At 35.1% G+C, this 19,811-nt stretch overlaps 1 protein-coding gene across 3 annotated transcripts in view; it reads left to right on the top strand.

The window, feature by feature from the left end:
• Nucleotides 1–19,779, top strand: part of LOC580072 (ralA-binding protein 1) — a 38,777-nt gene extending 18,998 nt beyond the window's left edge. For 2 of the 3 annotated variants that reach the window (XM_011665717.2, XM_011665715.2), the window contains exons 5-15: nt 4,743–4,949; nt 6,386–6,504; nt 7,172–7,302; nt 8,075–8,134; nt 10,349–10,430; nt 11,414–11,470; nt 12,201–12,372; nt 12,662–12,904; nt 14,684–14,904; nt 15,555–15,617; nt 16,040–19,779. In XM_011665717.2, coding sequence (XP_011664019.1) covers nt 4,743–4,949; nt 6,386–6,504; nt 7,172–7,302; nt 8,075–8,134; nt 10,349–10,430; nt 11,414–11,470; nt 12,201–12,372; nt 12,662–12,904; nt 14,684–14,904; nt 15,555–15,617; nt 16,040–16,447 — 1,763 coding nt within the window. In that variant the 3' untranslated portion in view covers nt 16,448–19,779. The remainder of the gene's footprint in view (nt 1–4,742; nt 4,950–6,385; nt 6,505–7,171; nt 7,303–8,074; nt 8,135–10,348; nt 10,431–11,413; nt 11,471–12,200; nt 12,373–12,661; nt 12,905–14,683; nt 14,905–15,554; nt 15,618–16,039) is intronic. The other variant, XM_011665716.2, reaches the window with a different exon arrangement.
• The last annotated feature ends 32 nt before the right edge of the window (nt 19,780–19,811 follow it).

Below are 19,811 nucleotides of genomic sequence, written 5' to 3'. Positions count from 1 at the left end.
AAAGAGAATGAATGACAGGGAAGAGGGAAGGATGTGTGGTGATAATGGAACAGAAAGCAGGATAGAGAATGGAAAGCAGAGGGGAAGAGTGAGAAAGAGTAAGAGGGGGAGAGAGCAATAGAGGGGGAGGGGTGGGAGAGAGGGAGAGCAGGGGGAGGGAAGGAGGGAGAGAGGAAGGAGGAGAAAAAGAGGATGGGAGTGAGAGAGAGAGAGAGAGAGACGTACTGACAGAGACGGGAGAGGTGGGGGAGACGAGCATATCCGTTGTACCTAAGATTCTACAAATCAATGCTTTCTATATCTAATTTACTTGTGTCTCTTAGAAAAAGGGTAAGCAAGTATAGGTATCGGGGGGGGGGGGGGGGGGGGGTAAAGTTGATGGATAGTCTAATCACCTGTTCCTTTGAAATTTCCAAGATTTCCTGTTCATCCCAAATGCTTGTAGAATTTAAAGGGGAATTCCAAATATAGCATAGACTGGGACATGGCAATTTCAATCAGGTAAACTTTGTTGACTCAAATGTTGAATATTCACAAAAAGACAACTAAATGATTACTAGATGCAAAGGAATGAACTTGGGCCTATATCCTTAAATGAACAAGGTAAATGTAATGTTTTGTGTTGTATACATCATCCACACATGCAATGATTAGAAAAATAATGTAATTATTCTTACATTCATTATATCATTCTCCTTAAATCAAACCAATAATTTTACTCAGAAAGGCATGATCTGGACTTGATTTAAATAATGAGGTGTCGTGATCGAGTGGATACGTCGCCGGACTGTCGATCACAAGGTCCGCGGTTCGAGTCCCGCTGCGGCACTAATGTCCTTTGGCAAGATATTAATCTACATTTGCCACACTCAACCCAGGTGATGTAAATTGGTACCTGGCAGGAATTAATTCCTTGAAATGCTGGAGCGCTGTATACACTATGAACATGACTGACAAAGAAAGCGGACAAAATATACAGTTCCTCAGGTAGACAAAGGAACATCCCTTCACTGCTATTATGTAAAAAGGTGAATATGCATGTGACACCTGTTCTACACATTTTTACATAATAGCAGTGAAGGGATGTTCCTTTGTCTATCCGAGGAACTGTATATTTTGTCCGCTTTCTTTGTCAGTCATGTTCATAGTGATAAATGGCAGCTAGGCTAAAGTCGGGATAATAATAAATGCGCCTCAGAATACACTTATCTAGATAGACGGCGCTATAGAAATACCTATTCTTATTATTATTATATACATGTATATGAATTGAATTTGATATATATATAAATGTATATATTTTCAAACTTAGATAATTGATTTCATCTGTTCTCTGTGACTGTGCTAGAACTACTATGTCTTGGGGCTACTCTTTAACAAATCATAGAAGAAAAAAAATATAGTAATGCAGAACTTTTCCAAGACCCTACCATCTTTTACGCCCCCCCCCCTCTTTCTCTCTGTTTCTGTGTCCGTCTGTGTGTCACTCTTTTTTTCTTCTCCTCTCTTCTCTCACGTTTCCTTTTATTCCCCCTCTTCTTTCCCCTTTTCTCTTGTTTACATTTATTCTCACTGCCCCCCTCCCTCCCTCTTCCTCCCTCCCTTCCTCCCTCCATCCCTCTCTCCCTCCCTCCCTCCCTCCCTCGCTCCCTCCCTCCCTCCCTCCCTCCCTCCCTCCCTCCCTCCCTCCTTCCCTACATTTTCCCCTCTCTTTTTGTCCTTGTCCTCTCTCTGCCTCATCCTCCTCTCTCTCTCTGCCTCCTTCGCATCTATCCCCTTCTCTCTCTCCTCTCTCCTCCCCTCTTCTTTTCTCACTCCCTCTCTCACACTATCTCATTGCTTCTTTCCTTCAGTGATATGGTCCGACTTAATTAAACTCAGATCTGTGGCAAATTTCCAGATCCGAAGCTGTACTTTATATGTCTGACTCAGCAGCATACGACCCGAGGCTGGGATTTTAGTGTTTCCTACAAGTTACACATGTTTCACTGAGGTCAATTATTACTCAAAATGAATTCAAGGTTAAATTGGGGATGTTATTGATAATATTTGTTTGGAATCCAACAGCTTATTAATACTTCATTTTGTTTAGTTTTTTTTATAATTATGATAAGTAAACAGAACTGAATAAAAACATGGCCAGAGTATTCAATATGTATTTTTTTTTTAAATTCACGGTCTTCAGTAGATGTGAGGAATTTAAATATTATTTTTGAGAATTTACTTCATTTTGTATTGTTTTACTTGAATAGTGCTTTAAATGATGGTTATGAAAGTTTTTACACTTCAACATTATTTCCCAATACCATTGTATGATTTCAATTTCTCTTAATAAAAAAATTCAATTAAAAGTTTCAATTTCAGTTTTATAGAAGAACCATCTGTGAGTTCTATTCATTTCTGAAAAATAGATTTTAGTGCAACCTTAAGATGTTTAAAAATGACTGTCTTTTGGGCATGGATATCCTCAAACATTTGAAAATCACAATTCAATGATAATCAACATCATACATGTACATGTTAATATGGAGATAATGTGCTTTTCCTTACAGCACCTGTTTTACTCAAGAAAAATGGTGGCAGTCAGAATTTGAAGCGAAGCAAATTATCTATCTTCCTATAAGAAATGCCTGAGGTTCCAAATGATTAACAACTTCCTTTGCAATTGTACAGACTTGTCAGCTGCTGTGTTATGTCAGTTGTTGGTAGTGCAGTAGATATTGGATTTAAAGTTGTATTTTTTCTCCGGAGCCCAAATATTTTGATAAAGATATCTAGACCAAGAATGACGTGTGAGACAAGTATAAGGTGATGAGGGAATGAGAGTATAGTGATGGGAAATGGGAAGGGAGTATCAGTATATGAGTGAAAGAAAAATATTGCAGCTGATACTGCAATTCCAGTCACATCACAAAACTGAGTGGTTATCAACAAAACCTTTGGCATTTAGGCTTATGTAATACTGTAATTTGAAAATTTTACTTATGAATATCATAGTTTTAATTAAAATGTACATTGTTTATTTGATGAAGTTCCTCAACTGAAAGGTTTTTAGTAATGAGCTTTAGATCTTCCAGTCACACCAATCCATATTCATAACACTATCATTTTATAATAACACAGAAGGTAGTTTGTGATTATTACAATCAACATTGCTAGGCCTTGCGACAATTAATTTCCTGTAGCACACCATCATTGTCCATGTGTGGAAGATTTGGCAAGCCAAGCATTTTGTAATTAACGAGGACATCTTCTTTGTATTAACTATGGTTTATTACTACCCACGTCATGTACATGTAGGTCATAAAAGTAATGGGGCCAATATGAAAAGTAATTAAGCTGCCAGATTATCACTCTATTATTATTTAATGGAATAAATATGCACACATATTGGAGAAGTTGTTCCATATTGAATCTGAACCAATCCCTCTTGGGAGGTGTAAGTAGGTTTTTTTATATTTATTTGTCATACAGTCAGGGCAATTTGTATTGTATAGCTTTATATTCATTTCAGGCATTGAGTATACTTTAATATTTAGATTCATTGCCATATGTTTTGGAGGCTGAAAAGTTCACAGTTTTTTAAAATTCAAAATAGGTGTTGACTAACTTTTTTGCAAGCTAATGATTTGAAGGCCTTGTAGGAAGTGAGAAATAAGAAACAAACTGACCTAGTAATCTGAGCATCTCAAATTGAGCTGTCCAGTTGGGGCTCACTCTCGTAATTCAAGCCGTAGGCCTATATGGGCTTCCGCTTGCATGCTGTATTGATGAAATATGATGAAGTCATTGAAAAGTGAGATCCTAAATAGGGATGTTTGTCAGACATGAAAAGTATAAGAATTGTGACCTGGATAAAAATGTCAATTATGGACATATTTTAATGCATATAAACTTTTTGTTAAATTTAACAGGGCCCTTTGATCAATTCATGATGAATTCCAAACACTTCAAAAAGCTTTAAATAACTGTAATAAAAAGTAACCTTAATCTAGTCATCAGGTAATAATTAGGGGACAAAGTAGGAACTTCAGGTCAACCATTTAATATTTCTCTAGGAAAATGAAGCTAAAATTGATATTATATAAGCAGAAAGTGACTAAATTGTTAATAAAAGCCAATATTACCAGAAGAGACTTTTGCAAATTGCAAAGAGTCTGGGATGTGATTCATCTTCATCTATAGTGTACAGATGTATAGAAAATATTTACAGCATAAATCTCTTGCAAAATCTTTTAATTTTACAAGTCAAAGCATCTGATTTTTTCCTTCATCTTTTTAAGGGACTCTTTCAGTCTATGATGATATCATCTTCCCTCTGTCTGTCTGTCTGTCTGTCTATCTGTCTGTCTTAGCTGCATTACAACGCAGATGAATTGCAGCCATGAGCCCAATAATGCATGGCTTTAGAGGATCAGAGACTTTGTTTCCAAGGAATTATTGGAGATATCTCTTGCATCCTTGGCTTTCAGGATGACATGAAATAGCAAAAATGAAATAAATGCTGACTGTAAATTCAATATAATCTCAAATGATTTTAGTAACAATGAAGATTTTCATATCAAAACAAAATCATAAATTTTTTATTTTCTTAAGTTTATTTCACCTTAATGGGAAAAAAATGCAAGATGTGTAGGCTTCAATTTTTGGGAATCACCAATTATTATGAATTATGTTATCTAGTATTTGAAGGATCATGTTCAAATGTTTCATACATTTCAATTGTTTTCTTTCTTGCACAGGACTCACAACAGCAGGTATCTACCGTCTGTCTGGGGTGAAATCCAAGGTGGAGGCTTTGAAGGCACAATACAACAACAACAACGAGAAGGTCAATCTACAGGATTGTGATCCCACCATCATTACCAGCCTCTTTAAACTGTACCTCAGAGAACTGCCGGAGACAATCTTGACCTCCAGACTTACTCCAGTATTTGAACACGCTGCAGGTAGGTAGGAAGTGATGGGGGAAGAAATTGGATATTATGGAGATTAGAAGTGTCTGGATAAAGTGGATTGTCATCATTACTCTCTAAAGTTGTTGATTTCCAACTTTTCATTAAGTGTATAGTACATGTACCTTTTCATACATTGTAAATTATATTTTAGACAAATCATGTATATTATATACTGCAATAATGCATATAAAGAGTCCAGACCTCTGATTGGTCAAAAATGCAGACATGAAATTCGCTACTGACTTCTGGGCAGTATATGAAACAAATATTGACTGCTTATTTTTCGGATCACGCTTAGTAAATATTTGTATAATATGCAGCATACAACTTTACATGTCTAGATGCAAGAATTTTGAGAGATCGGGAAGATTCGAAATTTTAAAAAATATAAAAGAAAATATAAGAATATATCACGATTGAAGAAGGGGAAAAAAAAACTATTTAAGTAGGGTAATCCGTAGATTTGTGGTTATTTCCTTAGGGTCAGTGTGTATTTTGGTTGAAGGGCTGGTTGATTTTTAGGTGGAGATCTGGTTATAGTCAGGATAGAATGGATTAGTTGCACCCAAATTCCCAGTTTGAATTTCAATCCAAGTTTTCCCCTTCTGTAAGCTTGAATTAGACAAAGTAGTTAAAGAGTAAGTCACCCTGATATTAAGTTGGTTTTAATAGCAGCAGAAAAGTGAGAGGAACAGGTAAGTGAAAGTTTGAGCAAAAATAAGAAAGCAAATTGGAGAGGAGCTAGCAAGATAGGTCACTGTGTCGCCAATTTATGCTTCACTGATGACAACTTTTTTTTTTTTTTTTTCAAGTATTTTTTGACTGATGACAACTTTGAATATTAATTACCTCCCTCTTTTATTAGGATATTGGTCAAACTTTCACTATTTTGCTTCTCTCATTTTTCTTCTCTCATATTTCTGTTTTTGTAAAAAAAAACAACTTAAAGATAGAGTTGAGTTCTGGTCATGCGATTGCATTGGGAAAGAAAAGGTGTAGAAGGGATCAGAAAAAGTTGATCATGTAGCAAGTATTGGTGTGTACTACAAGGTTCTGGAGTCATCAAAGTCAGAATAAATTTGGCCCAGTCATGGTAAAGTGACATGCACTGTACACAGAAAGATGTATATGGGACTACACAAAAGGTGTCAGGGTTACTTACCTTGATAACCTCATATTTCTATGCTCATTACTCAGCCAGTATACTTTTTCTACCAAAATTGTTTGACAAATGACATTTACTTGTAATCTTGAACATTCAGTGTAAGTTTCGTTTGATTCTGTGATAATTAATTTCTTTTTTTTACCAGAACTCAAGTTTATCTTTAATGACAGGGTGGACTTCCCCTTTAATTTGAAAAATATCTGATTGTCTGTTTTTGTTTGTTTATTAGTTTTATAACACAATCTTTTTATTTATTATCAAGGTCTGACCACATTGGAGGAGAGACTAGATGCATTCAAGAAGCTCCTAGGTCAGCTACCAAAGTGTAACTACACCCTTCTTTCATGGACAGTCGTCCACTTAGCTCATGTATTAGAAAAGGTAAGAAAATAGATCTACAATTCAAATTTTTGTTCTTATATGCATAATTGATTTTCTGTTACAAAACCATTTTCTAACTTTTGTTTTGAGTTTGAGTATCATTTACAGATCATTTTTATTTTAAGAAATTCACAGTTTACAAGACATTGCATTTTTGTTTAAATACTTCAAGCTGTTTTAACCTCACTCATCTTAATTTCAGTTGTTACATATTTCGGTCTGTGGTGTATTAGATACAGACTTGCATTGCATTTGTATATCCTATCAAAGATTCTACTTAAAGCCACACTTTGCTACTTATGGGTACTTGCCCCCTCTATACAGCAGTCAATGCCTAATCGGTGACCATAGGTCCTCCATGATCCCTTCTTTCTTTTGTTAATTGAGAGCTGATTTGATGAGATAATCCCCTGTCAGTGACCATGCAGAGAGGTCTAATTCCTCCTAGCCAACTAGTGCGGAGGGGCTTTAAAGCAGGATTGTATATTTGTGCTTATTGGCAAGGGTACAAAACATTCCAATAGTTTGCCAAAATATTTCATACCATTGTGTCATCTGATATGTTTAAAAAGTAGCTTTTGCTTTATACTATTCCATTCTGTTTTACATCATCAACACTTTCCCCTTTAAATGTATCATTGTCCTATATTTGTTGCCAATTTAACAGAAAGAGGAAACAAAGATGACGATACAGAACCTGTCCATTGTGATGTGTCCGACCATGAGGATTAGCCATCGTACTATGAACATTCTATTCACATATTGGAAGGAGTTTTTCAGTGATGTCAAACTCAAGAGGTATGTACATGTGGTTTCATCACTTGACTGGGGAAGCAAAGGTTATGGGTTCAATCCCCAGTACAGAAATCATGTCCTTAAACAAGGCACTTTATCTACATTGCTCCTCTCCACCCAGGTGTTAATGGATGTGAAGGTCAATGTGATTGGATTAGCAGGAGTGTGTATTTAAAAAGGGCGACTGGCTGGAATGCTCCAAAGGGAGTGGAGAGTGTGAATACATATAAAAGTGCGGAACCATGTTTAGAATCCAGTCATTGGGATAATAATACTTTTAGCATAATGGTCAGTTACATGGTAACTGGTAAATTGCTTTACATGAAAGAGTTAGTATCATTATTTATCATTATTCTTTTGGTTCCTTTTTATCATTAAATATTGTGAAAGGTATAGTGATGCTCTTATTCTAGAAAGCTAAAAAGAAAACAAGTGGGGAAGGGAGAATGGTTTATAGTCATTGAAATATTAATAAAGGAACCTGAAAGATGTTAGGAGGGAGGGGATGTTATAAGGAAACTTATTGAAATGTGAAAATAATTACAACCTTTTTAATACTTTCCTCACAGGAGGGGATTAGGTATGTCTGAAATGTCACCTAATTTTCTCTTGACTTTTCAAGAAAAGAAAAAAAAATTGATTTTATCTTCCAACTAAAAGATATTTTGAATGTTGCCAACTCAGTGTATAAGTACATGTATACTTTACTTCATAAAGAGGTACAATGACCAAGATAAGTCAGTAACATCATATCAATCTATCTACTCCTATCTAGGTGCCCCAAACCTCTTGAATGGATACCAGGGACTACATTTGAAATTCCAGAAACCACAACGTAAGTTTTATTAATTATAATTTTATGCAGTAAATTGTACAAAAGAAACCATGATGCGACATTAAACTGCTCAATTTATGAGTTCTTTTGGGGCAAGATATTTCTATATTACTTCTCTTTTCAGAAATTCCAGATATCACAGTGTAAGTTATACAAATTATAATTTTATGCAGTAAATAGAATAAAAGATACCACGATGCCACATTAAATTGCTCAAAAAAGCAGCTCAATTGAGAAGTTCTTTTTGGGCAAGATATTTCTATATTACTTCTCTTTTCAGGAATTTTGTTCTGATGATTGTACACATTACTTTTCTTCATGCATGTGCATGTACATCAATTGTCAGAAAGCTGATATCCCAGGATTGTTGTTGCACGTCAAACTGTTCATGCTCGTGAATTATTATTCAAACAAATATTATTTCTGTTTGACATACCTTCCAGTCATATCTCTCCTTGTCAAGCACTCGGCCGAAGTGAAATTAAATTAGCACGCTAAGTGACCCAGAGGAAACCGATGGAATACTAAATCAATTAAAGTCAATCATTTCATTTCCCTCCCCTGGCACTTTCATAGATTACATCTCTTCAGAGCAAAAAGGGTTTTAACTCTTACACTTCAACAGAGTTAATGCCCTTTTGGCTCTGAACGGATGAAATTCAAGCTCTCAATAATAATATTTCATAGCGAGTAGAGAGAAGATAATGAAAGCAAGAGCTAGACCTGTGTATGAAGGCTGTGTTCATACTGGCCCCCATGGTCAAGGAGGCTGAGAGTAGCCACATTGATCTTAGTTTACTATCCATATGGAATGATAGTTGATTATAAACAACATTGTATCTACAGTGTCATCCACAACATGTTGTTTAAAACAAAAATGGAAAACAAAAACACAAATTAACAACAAATTTTTTCCAAAGCTATTCATATGGTAGCAGATAATTAATTTGAACAATTGAATTAGTTAAAACTGAAATGAAAGCCATTTAACACTTTTTAATTCAGTATAAAGGATTAAAAGATAACCATTAAGAATAATTTCACACCAATCCCAAATTATTTTATGTAATCATGATTCCCCCCCCCCCCCATTGATTGACCTTGTGAAGATTAAGTTCAGTTTATAATATTAATGTACCCCAAATGACCCCCCTTTAAGCTTGTGTTTCTGGCCCAAGGTCAAATATTTTGTAGAGGAGGGGCCACTAAGCTCTGCTGACTCTACAAAGTTGATAACGAATGAAAGAGATTAAAACAACAAATATTTGTTACTACATGACCCCATATATTCTGTGCCCTATTTCTTCTCACAGCTGTTGAGTTGAGTTAAAAAAGGGCATGTATTTGTTGAGATTAGTTGAGAATGCTACAATGAGTAAATGTTGTTTTCTTAGGATTTGGTTTGATTTGATTTGATGCAAACGAGTGGGATTGTATCAGAAAGATATAATCCTGTACTACTAAAATGAAAATTCAAGAATAATAATGAAGTGAGATGCAGGCACACCATCATGCACTAGGACTTCAGGCCATATGCAGTAGGTTTCACAATGATGAGGACAAAAAAAGTGTGATACCTTTTTTTGGGGGGGGGGGGGGATGTAGGTAAATTCTAAAAAAGCATATTATATGAAATGTATACTTAAAGCACCAAAGATTATATTATTTTTATCACTGAGTTTTAGGAAAATAATTGAGTAAAGATGTATGCTTCTGATACTGTATTGGCAGCCAACTGTGCGATTTGCATATGCCCCTCATGTAGATTAGGCAGCCATTGACATGCTTTGTTTTGTGATGAGGGGCATGCAGATTTTGAGATACTCCAAATATACCATGCTGTGGGAGGCAGTTTTACAAAGTTCAGTTCTTAAAATAGAAGGGAGAATTTACTGGTGAATGAAGCATTTCATAAGTTGCCTTTCCATTTTCCTACATAGAATCTTGCTTCATCATTATTTGTAAGTCTCATCCTTCCTTACTCTTAAACCTGTCCTTGTCTATCTCATTGTACTCCTTCTCATCTATTTTCCCCTCCCTTTATCTCTATGTATGTATGAACTTAACTATGATTGCATATCTTTAAATCACACTACCTGTAAAAAAAATTCTTGTATTGATGTAGTAGTAAGTATTTTTGATTATCATGTAACAATATATTTATAGATATAGTTATTAATTTCAGTGAATATATACCTTTTTCCATTCTTGTAGGGAGCTTGAAGAGGAGCTACTCCGACATGAATTGATTCTTGCCAAAATGCATGAGGAGCTTAATAGAGGGGTTGCTCACAAGGTAACATGATGACTAAATTATATTATAATCAACCTGAATACACTTATTAAGTAATATACATGTACCTTGTAAAAATAGGTGCATGGTATGCAAGCAGTCATCATTACAGTCAAAATAATGTAATCATTAAAAAATGGAGGGAAAAAAAAGCACAGTACAATTTTAGAGTATAATAATTAAAGATCCATATTTAAACTTATGTTTAGCATCAGGAAATTAGATGTATCTCAACCCTAAACCTCAGAAGTAGAGTCAAAATGCATGTAAGGTTGATTGAGAGTGAAAACTTGTTGAAAAGCATTACAAATCTCAGTTAGAATGATCAGAATTCTTTATGTGGACGTGTATTGTAAGTTTGGCACAAGGAAACAAAGTATCACAGCCTTACCTTAACAAAAAAAAGTAAAAGCAAGAAAAATGTAATGAATAAGAAATAGAGCCTTGCAAATGCTGAATATCATAAACGGAATTATATTTGTGAGCTTGTAATAAGTGTAAGATATCCCAACCCTAACTTACCAACAAAATCAAAAATAGTTGAAAAGCATTACTAATCCAAAGTAAAATAGTGTTTAGTAAAAGGAAAGGAGAGATAATGTGACTCTACATGCATGGATTAGTACAGTAATATGATCTGGAAGATTGTGATCAATGCTTTCTGGGTATATTTATGTCTCTCTGCTCTCATATCATATTCATGTTTGACTGATTATTGCTATTAATATGACCATGAACCCAGACCATATAATTGACATGTCTGCAAATGATATTGTAAGATAATACATTTTAAAGAAGGATAATCTGATGATCCAATGCTATTGATTTTCATCTGTGTAACCACAAGGCCTTGAAAGGGGTGCCTGTTGGGAGGTAATAAAAAAGAAAGAGACATATGATATAACATCCCTAGCAACATTCTGTCATGTACAGCTGAATGATTTCCTCTGATTGTTTTTCTTCTGTATTTCATTCTCATTTTCCAGAGCACAGAAGATAATCTATGGGAGGTGCAGAGAGTAGTCACACAACTAAAGAGAAAGGTAGGAATATTGCGCTTGTGATTTGATACATATACATTTACAAAGTCAAAAGGACTTAGAGTTTGGTTTCTATCCAATTATGGGTACTTTGATAATTGTAAGCACTTGCTATTCATGAATGCAATGAAATAAAAACTAGCCGCGATGACCAGTTGGTTATATTTAGTAAACAAGTAGTCAGATCCAGATTTAGATTGAGATGGATGATCGCGTGGCATGATCTGCAAAAGATTACAATATATGTAACAGGATTGTGTACTTCCTATATGTGTATCAGTATTATATATATATTATATATATATTGGTCATGGCTTTATTTAGCAATGACTTTATTTAGCAATCAGATTCTGTTGGGAGATAGGATTTTGGCTACTGTGAGAAGTTTGTTTTCCTTCATTAGCAGAATTGGAGATGAACTTCAGAGTTTATTCTAACTTTTATAATTGTATTAATGATATGATAGCAATTACATAGCATCTTTTCAAATGGATACACGGTGCTTTGAGATGTCATCCCTAGGACAGTGTTAGAGTTCCAATATATGGTCTCTTTGAAGCCAGAAGAGTGTTAACTCTTATGCTTTACCACTGAGTTAATGACCTTCTGGCTCTGAACAGACGGCATACACGTTACCTAGCAGTTACAGTGTGAGTTCAATGAATGGATATATAAATATGTAATATGTTTAAGAAATAATTGAACATGTAAATTTTATCATTCTTTTTTCCAGTTACGAGTGAGCAGAAGAGTCTCTGAGACTAGACTAGCAGCGAAGGAAAAGGAGATGGAACACAAGGATACCAAGACGTCATCAACATCATCATCTAAAGAACGTTCTCCTGTAAAGACAATGTCTCCAACACCGGCAGCATTGAAAGAGGATGTCAAAGAGACACCCACTGGTATGTTACATGAAGTATTTTATTATGCAATATACCAATTTAATCCTTGTATTCATCCCTGTAAGTATAGTAATCAGGAAGGGTAACATAAAGAGTAACAAGTACATGCATTATCCCCTGGCAGAGTACTTTTGCTAAAATGATCATGGAAATTTTAACTTTTCCGGGTACAAATATTAATTATTTACTTTTCATATGTTTGGATCAGAGTTAGTGAATGATAAATGCTTAAAGTGAACATAGAATAAAAACATTGTTTGAAAGCTTTGCTGTTTCTTTTGATTTTTAAAAGTTGAAAAGCCAGCTGATGCTCCAGCTCCCGAGGACAAGGCAGAAGAACCTGTAAGTGGAGATGATGAGGTTGATGTTTTCCAGGAGAAAACAGAAGAAGACGAAGAACAAGTCAAGGAGGAGACGAAGGAGGAGATGAAGGAGGAGGCGAAGGAGGAAAGTAAAGAAGAATCAAGAGCTGAGAGTGAGGAAGAGGTAGAGAAAGAAGATGAACCAGAGAAAGAAGCTGAGCCAGACCTAGGTAATTACCTCAATAGCCCAATTTCATTTTTGCTCAAGTGAAAGATGTTTGTATTTCTTAGTTTTCTATCTTTTATCTATTAATTGTGTCAAACTACTACTTATAGTTCATCAATAATGATATGTAGACAAAAATATATCCTATTAATCACCTATTAATGGTAGTCTGTGTTGTTGTCTTTTCTGAACTGCATACATTTTGTGTCAATCTTGTCACATGTACATGTACTATTTACCATCTGAAGTGAATTAAACACTTAAAAGGTTCTGTTTTTTTATGCCTCCGCTACCGAAGGTGGTGCCGGAGGCATCATGTTTTCGGGTTGTCCGTCCGTACGTCCGTACGTCCGTACGTCCGTCCCGTTTGACCGTTATCACAATATCTCAAGAACCATTTAAGATTTAAACTTAAGACTCAGGAATAGTATTTATCACCATAGGAAGACGATCTGATTAGATTTTGGAGTACGTAGGTCAAAGGTCACAGGTCACAGAGGTCAACTTATGAAATTCCTTGTATTGAGTTTGTTAGCGCAATATCTCAAGAACCATTTGAGATTTAAACTTCAAACTTAAGGATAGTATGTATCACCATAGGAAGACGATCTGATTAGATTTTGGAGCACGTATGTCAAAGGTCAAGGGTCACAGAGGTCAACTTATGAAATTCCATACATTGAGATTGTTATCATGATATCTCAAGAACCACTGGAGATTTAAACTTCAAACTTAGTGATAGTGTGTATCACTATAGGAAAACAATCTGATTACATTTTGGAGCACGTAGGTCAAAGGTCAAGGGTCATAGAGGTCAACTTATGAAATTCCATACATTGAGATTGTTATCATGATATCTCAAGAACCACTGGAAATGTAAAAACTTCAAACTTAAGGATAGTATGTATCACCATAGGAAGACGATCTGATTAGATTTTGGAGCACGTAGGTCAAAGGTCAAGGGTCACAGAGGTCAACTTATGAAATTCCATACATTGAGATTGTTATCATAATATCTCAAGAACCACTGGAGATTTAAACTTCAAACTTAATGATAGTGTGTATCACCATAGGAAGACAATCTGATTAGATTTTGGAGCACGTAGGTCAAAGGTCAAAGGTCACAGAGGTCAACTTATGAAATTCCATACATTGAGATCGTTATCGCGATATCTCAAGAACCACTGGAGAATTTTCACTTCAAACTTAATGATAGTATGTATCACCATATCATAATATCTCAAGAACCACTGGAGATTTAAACTTCAAACTTAATGATAGTGTGTATCACCATAGGAAGACAATCTGATTAGATTTTGGAGCACGTAGGTCAAAGGTCAAGGGTCACAGAGGTCAACTTATGAAATTCCATACATTGAGATTGTTATCATGATATCTCAAGAACCACTGGAGATTTAAACTCCAAACTTGTTTAAATTGCTCTATGGCGGAGGCATCATTTTCGACTGCGCGCAGTCAAAATTCCATCTAGTTTTAAAATGAATACTGTTAGTCCAGAAATTGTTGGCAATTGTTTGAGTGGTCCAGAATTGCGATGTTTATTGCTGCAAAAACATTGAATGATATGTGATGATGATGATAACATGCGCAGAAACACCCGTCATTAGCATTTAGCAAAACTTTCACGGATTTAAAATTTCTGGCTTTTAATACATTACTGTAAGATTATGCATTTACACATGCATAAAGATCTTCATTTTGCAATTGATGCATAAAGATTATCAATATTGACCCCTTCCTTTCCTGATTCATCCTTCACCAGAAATGATGAAACTCCTGCTCCTGTCACAAGCCGAGGTGGTTGCAGAGCACGATGAGTTGATGAACATCCGCAACGAGCTCCAGAAGCGCATCGAGGCTGAGCGACAGGAGATCGCCAAGCTACAGTCTGTCATCTCTGAAGCTAAGCAATCAGCCAGGAGGAGAGGGGCGTCGGTGGATAGCCTCGACAGCTCTGTCGCATCAGAGAGTAGCAGTGAAAGTGTATCTTTTTAAATATTAGCAAAGATTTAGCAGTCGAACCTGCATGAATGCCAGCCTGTATAGAAAGACCACCTGTCTTGAAAGACCACATTCGAAAGAGTTACCATTGAAACATGTAAAGGGGGACTGTTAAGATCACCTGCCGGTATAAAAAAAACTCTGTGTGTCTTCCTAGGACTGTCTTTCAATACAATTTTGACCGTATAAATGATATTCAATGTTTATTATAGTGGGGAAAACTTATTTTGTATGAGGTGAAAGATATAGCTGTTTCATTCAACAAGATGGTATCGTAATGGAATGTGATGCTATGTCTTTTTGTTTTGTGCATTCAGGACTTTGTGCGCAACTGGGTTTTTTTTCTTCAGTTGTACATGTAGAATAAGAAATGGAATTGAATTATCACATCTGGAGAATGTATATAGAGCTATTCATGTGAAATGTTGTTACTTCATTTTTGTATTTAGATGAAACTCAAAAGGTGTGTCCGCCTGTTAACTGAATGGATTCACATCAAAGAAAGTCTAACAAAGCCTCCTCTCATCTCTTAAGTAGGAATAATATTGTGAGTTCTATACACATTGTCACAGTGCTGTATAAATCACTTTTTGTGCGAGTCGTATATTTTCCTTGACACAAACTATCTATAGGAGGATGAAGAAGAGTTACAGAGGATACTAGAAGGACTGATCAGGGAGAATGAGGAATTGAGAGTAAGTAGGATTCCAAGTAATTCCACTCCATCCATTGCATTTCCATTGCAAATGACAGCAGAGAAGTTAAGAATGAAATATGAACATTAAATTGAGTGTAGAACACAAAAACATTCTTCCAGAAAGAGAAATACATAGTTACCACTGTGATGAAGTGAATATCCATGTACCGGTAAGATATTTTATTCCTAATTTATTAGTGAAATAAAGCATTTAAATCAATATTTCACCACGGAAAGTGAATTTCCAAAGACATGTTGGACCAGAAGGGTCTAAAAAAATTGGGATATCATGATGATGCATTTCTCATTCAAAACATTTCAACGTGGGCTTGACTGAAGTCAGGGACAATTCACAATTATTGATTAAATGTAACATTACCTTCTGAAAACAAGCTTGTTTGTTATGTTTTTTCTTTCAAGCAGCGGAAAAACATGCAGTTGAGTCATAACATCCACAACGAACGCGAGGCCTGTGCAGAACTACGTGTCCAGATCAAACTACAGGAACAGATGCCTCAGATGCTGGAAGCACTGGCCAAAGCTGGTATCAAGGACACTTCATCCAGACAAAGATCTGGACCTAAAGATCCCTCAGGCAAACCCAAGAAAGTTGTTGCAATAGTAGCTGAACCTATCATAGAGTCATCAGCAGAGAAGGACATACCTACGAATAAGAGCAGAGAGGACAAGAATGAAAATATCAATTCCAACAATAGTCCAGAAGTTCTGGAGGAGAAGAATGTTGATGATGCAGGGAAGGCATCATCTGGTGTTGTGGTGGAGAAAGAGACTACTCAGGATAGACATCCAGAGGAGACTGCCCTGTGAGACAAGCGTGAAATGAAATATGACTTATTTCTTTCTGTATCATGTCGCTTGATGTAACCTGCAAAGGGAATCTTCCCGCATTGGAACATCCTAGAAGATCTTTGCCCAAGTTAATTTTTGTTGTAAGCCTCAAAGGTTTTTTTTCCTTTTCTGTGGTACAAACATCATGGTGAATATAATCATATTTTGATTGGATGAAAAGAAATATTACAGGTGATAATATTTGCCATCATGGTAGTTGCTTTCTTTGTCAAACTTTTATCGTGAAGCAGATATAAAGAATCAAAAAGAAAAGAAGTTAGATGTCTCACAAAACATTGCAGCACTTCCCTTTTTATAGGGATCTTACATAACCCTAAACAGATCTCCAAATAATAAAGTGTAACTTTGTAGAGTTGAGAAGAAGATTTGCAGGAATATTACATGCAACTTACTCAAGAGAAAGTATAATTTTTTCTTCAATAAAACAAGATCATGAACCTGGAATATTTTCTTTAGATTACACTCTATAAAGGAACATTCACTATCAGCATTAAATGCATGTACCTTGATCTGAGCCGTTTCATATTCAGGTAGGGAAAAAAGCTCAGATTCTAAATGCTGAGACTATTCATGGTCTGAGATTTAGTTGTTGGCAATAATCATTAGTTATTATACGATTCCACCAATGTTTTCTTGCCATATTCTTTTTTTCAGTAAGAACGATCTGTAATATACTGATTCTAACTGTACCTGGTCATCAAAAACAACGATTATCAATAGTATTGTTTATCAATGCCCTTTTTTTGTACATGTAAATACAACCCAACTTTAGAATTTCTATCGTAAAATTTCGCAAATATCATCAACATTTTTTGCTGAGTTGTAATTCATGATCTCAGAGAATTACTCATTATATGATAGAACACTCTTTCTATGTAAACCCCTTCTTTGTCTGAAATCAATTTTCAAGTGTTTCATTGTTCCATCATTTGGCATAGATATACATTATTCCTTGCACTTTAAACAAATGAATAGTACCTTGAGGACCCTTGTCTATTTTGTGCATGTCTGCATGGTGCTTCCTGCTCTATTTTGTTGTCGGCCCCCAACTATGCCTCAACCTATGTTCCTTAACAGTTGTTCATCTAAACTAGAGATTCAATTAAGGTGAGCAGCTATTGAGAAATTTCTAAATCTATTTCAAGCCATGACAATTAAGGAAGTGTTGTTTCATAACTATTGTTCACCATGGGGCTTATTTTCTGTTATATTAAAGACAATGTTAAGTTCTGGACCTTGTTTCATAAAAAAACAAGTTACAATAGCTGTTTTAAGCTACTGAAATTGTGGCATTTGATTGGCTTAGAGGATATTTGTCATGAATTATGCATTTGCTATTGATATCAAGTCTTATGAAACAGGGCCCTGGGCATGCAAATAGATTGTGAAAGAACTGTCTGGAAGCTAGTTTTAAAGGTTGATTTGTATGACAAAAATAAACTTTCTGTTAATTATGTGATGTTCATACTTCTTTAATTCTTAAATGTTTTCATTTAAGATTCTCTTGGCTAATTTACTCAGGGAGTTGATCCCTGCAAATACATGTATACTGTTTATCCCTTTCTTTTCACTCCTTCTGCAACCCTGAACCCACCCACATATTTTATACTCCTTCTCAGTATATGCCAAATAGCATTCTTATTTTTTCGTCATCAATAAGGCACACATTTTTGCAGGGCTTTTATTCTTGTCTTTTTATCTCAAAGTATAGGAGTGTTTAGAAACCAAACTTATTTCATGAATTCTACATCTGTTAAGAGCCTGTGATGTATACAAGTATTACAAAGGGTTTGTGGAATGGGGCAATTGATATAAAAAAAAACTTTCATGATTCTTCACATTCAGGCAGATATTGACACATATATCAGTTAGAGATATAGTTGAGTACTGGTCATGCAGTATAACTTTTTTTGAGCAAAAAATTTCCTAGAAGTTCTTGGGAAGTAAATTGAAATTGATGTATACTGTGAGGTATTGGAATTATAAAAATGACTCAATCATGCTGAAAATCACTTGCATTGCTCACAGAAATAGGTATATATAGAACTATACTACACACATGGCATGTATGTTTGGTCCAGCTGTTTTTCGTCATATTTGAAATATAATGCATTTGAAGAGCAATCCTTGTCAAGGGATATTTCTACTATGATATCTTTACAAACTGACCTTAAAAGAGTATATTATACTCTTCCCTTAGGACTTTGGTAGTGATCTGTAGTCTGCTATGTGTAATTATAATCATTTGTATTCAAGTGAACCAAAATGTGTAGAGGCTGTATTGCTATAATATGATACTACTTCCATTATTCCATATCTATTGTGTATTTATCTATTATGAATTTTAGTGTATTTAAATCACTTTAATGTTCTAATCCATTCTCATTCAGTAGATCTACTTGACACTGTCACATCATAAATATAATTTACCAAGTACTCTGTGACATACATATATCTTGTTAGGTCCCCCATACCCCCCCCCCCCCAACATTAAAAGCTCAAGTGTTATTTCCATAATTCTGCCTACCCTACTAAATTTGTTTATTCTTTGATATCATTATGGAAATGATTCAATACTTCTTAATACTTTGAAAGTCACAGAGTTTTACCTCAACAATGCATTATCAAAAATAGACTTGATCTCAATACTAGAGCAGGACTCTAGTTTTCATACGATCTATTCAAATGAAAAGTACTGCTATGTGTAGTTGACACTGCTTCTTACCTTTGTAGGGGCAAAGATTTTCACATGCTTCACAAAGAATGGCGATAAAGTGCTATTTGCGTATTCTGCTAAAGTGTGTAAAATTTCTTTGACTTTGAATGTAGTCATTCATTCATTCGTCATGATATATCATTTCTTTAAGTTTTCAAGATCAAATGCAGCCAAAAAGTCAAACTGTAGTTTATCACTTAAGACTTGTTGAGATATGTAGTGGTAAACCGTAGCCTTTTTTTTAAAGCAAGTAAATGAATGGCAACTGGATGCTACATTGAGTTTTGTGTAATTAGATAAAGAAACGTGAAGCGTATTGTACTTTGGGTCAATATTTGAAGAAAAAAGAATATAGTTTACTGCTTCATATCTGAACAAGTCTTAATCATAGCATGACATTTTAGAAGTAGACAAGTTTTGCAAAATCTTATAATTCATACCTGTATGCATTAGATTGTTGATCAGTCTCCGTTTCATTTATCTACTTACCTTCATGTGTAGTGCTGTAGTGTAAATACAATGATATGTACATGTTCACCGAAACAAGAAATAAATATTCATTGAAATTAATCAAGTATAATGTATTGTGTTTGGTGATGTGATAAT

This window comes from Strongylocentrotus purpuratus, unplaced genomic scaffold (genome assembly GCF_000002235.5).
Source record: "Strongylocentrotus purpuratus isolate Spur 01 unplaced genomic scaffold, Spur_5.0 spur5_scaffold_6, whole genome shotgun sequence".
NCBI classification, from domain to species: domain Eukaryota; kingdom Metazoa; phylum Echinodermata; class Echinoidea; order Camarodonta; family Strongylocentrotidae; genus Strongylocentrotus; species Strongylocentrotus purpuratus.
The sequence above is the reverse complement of the archived record's forward strand: the minus strand, read 5'-3'. Positions and strand labels throughout refer to the sequence as shown.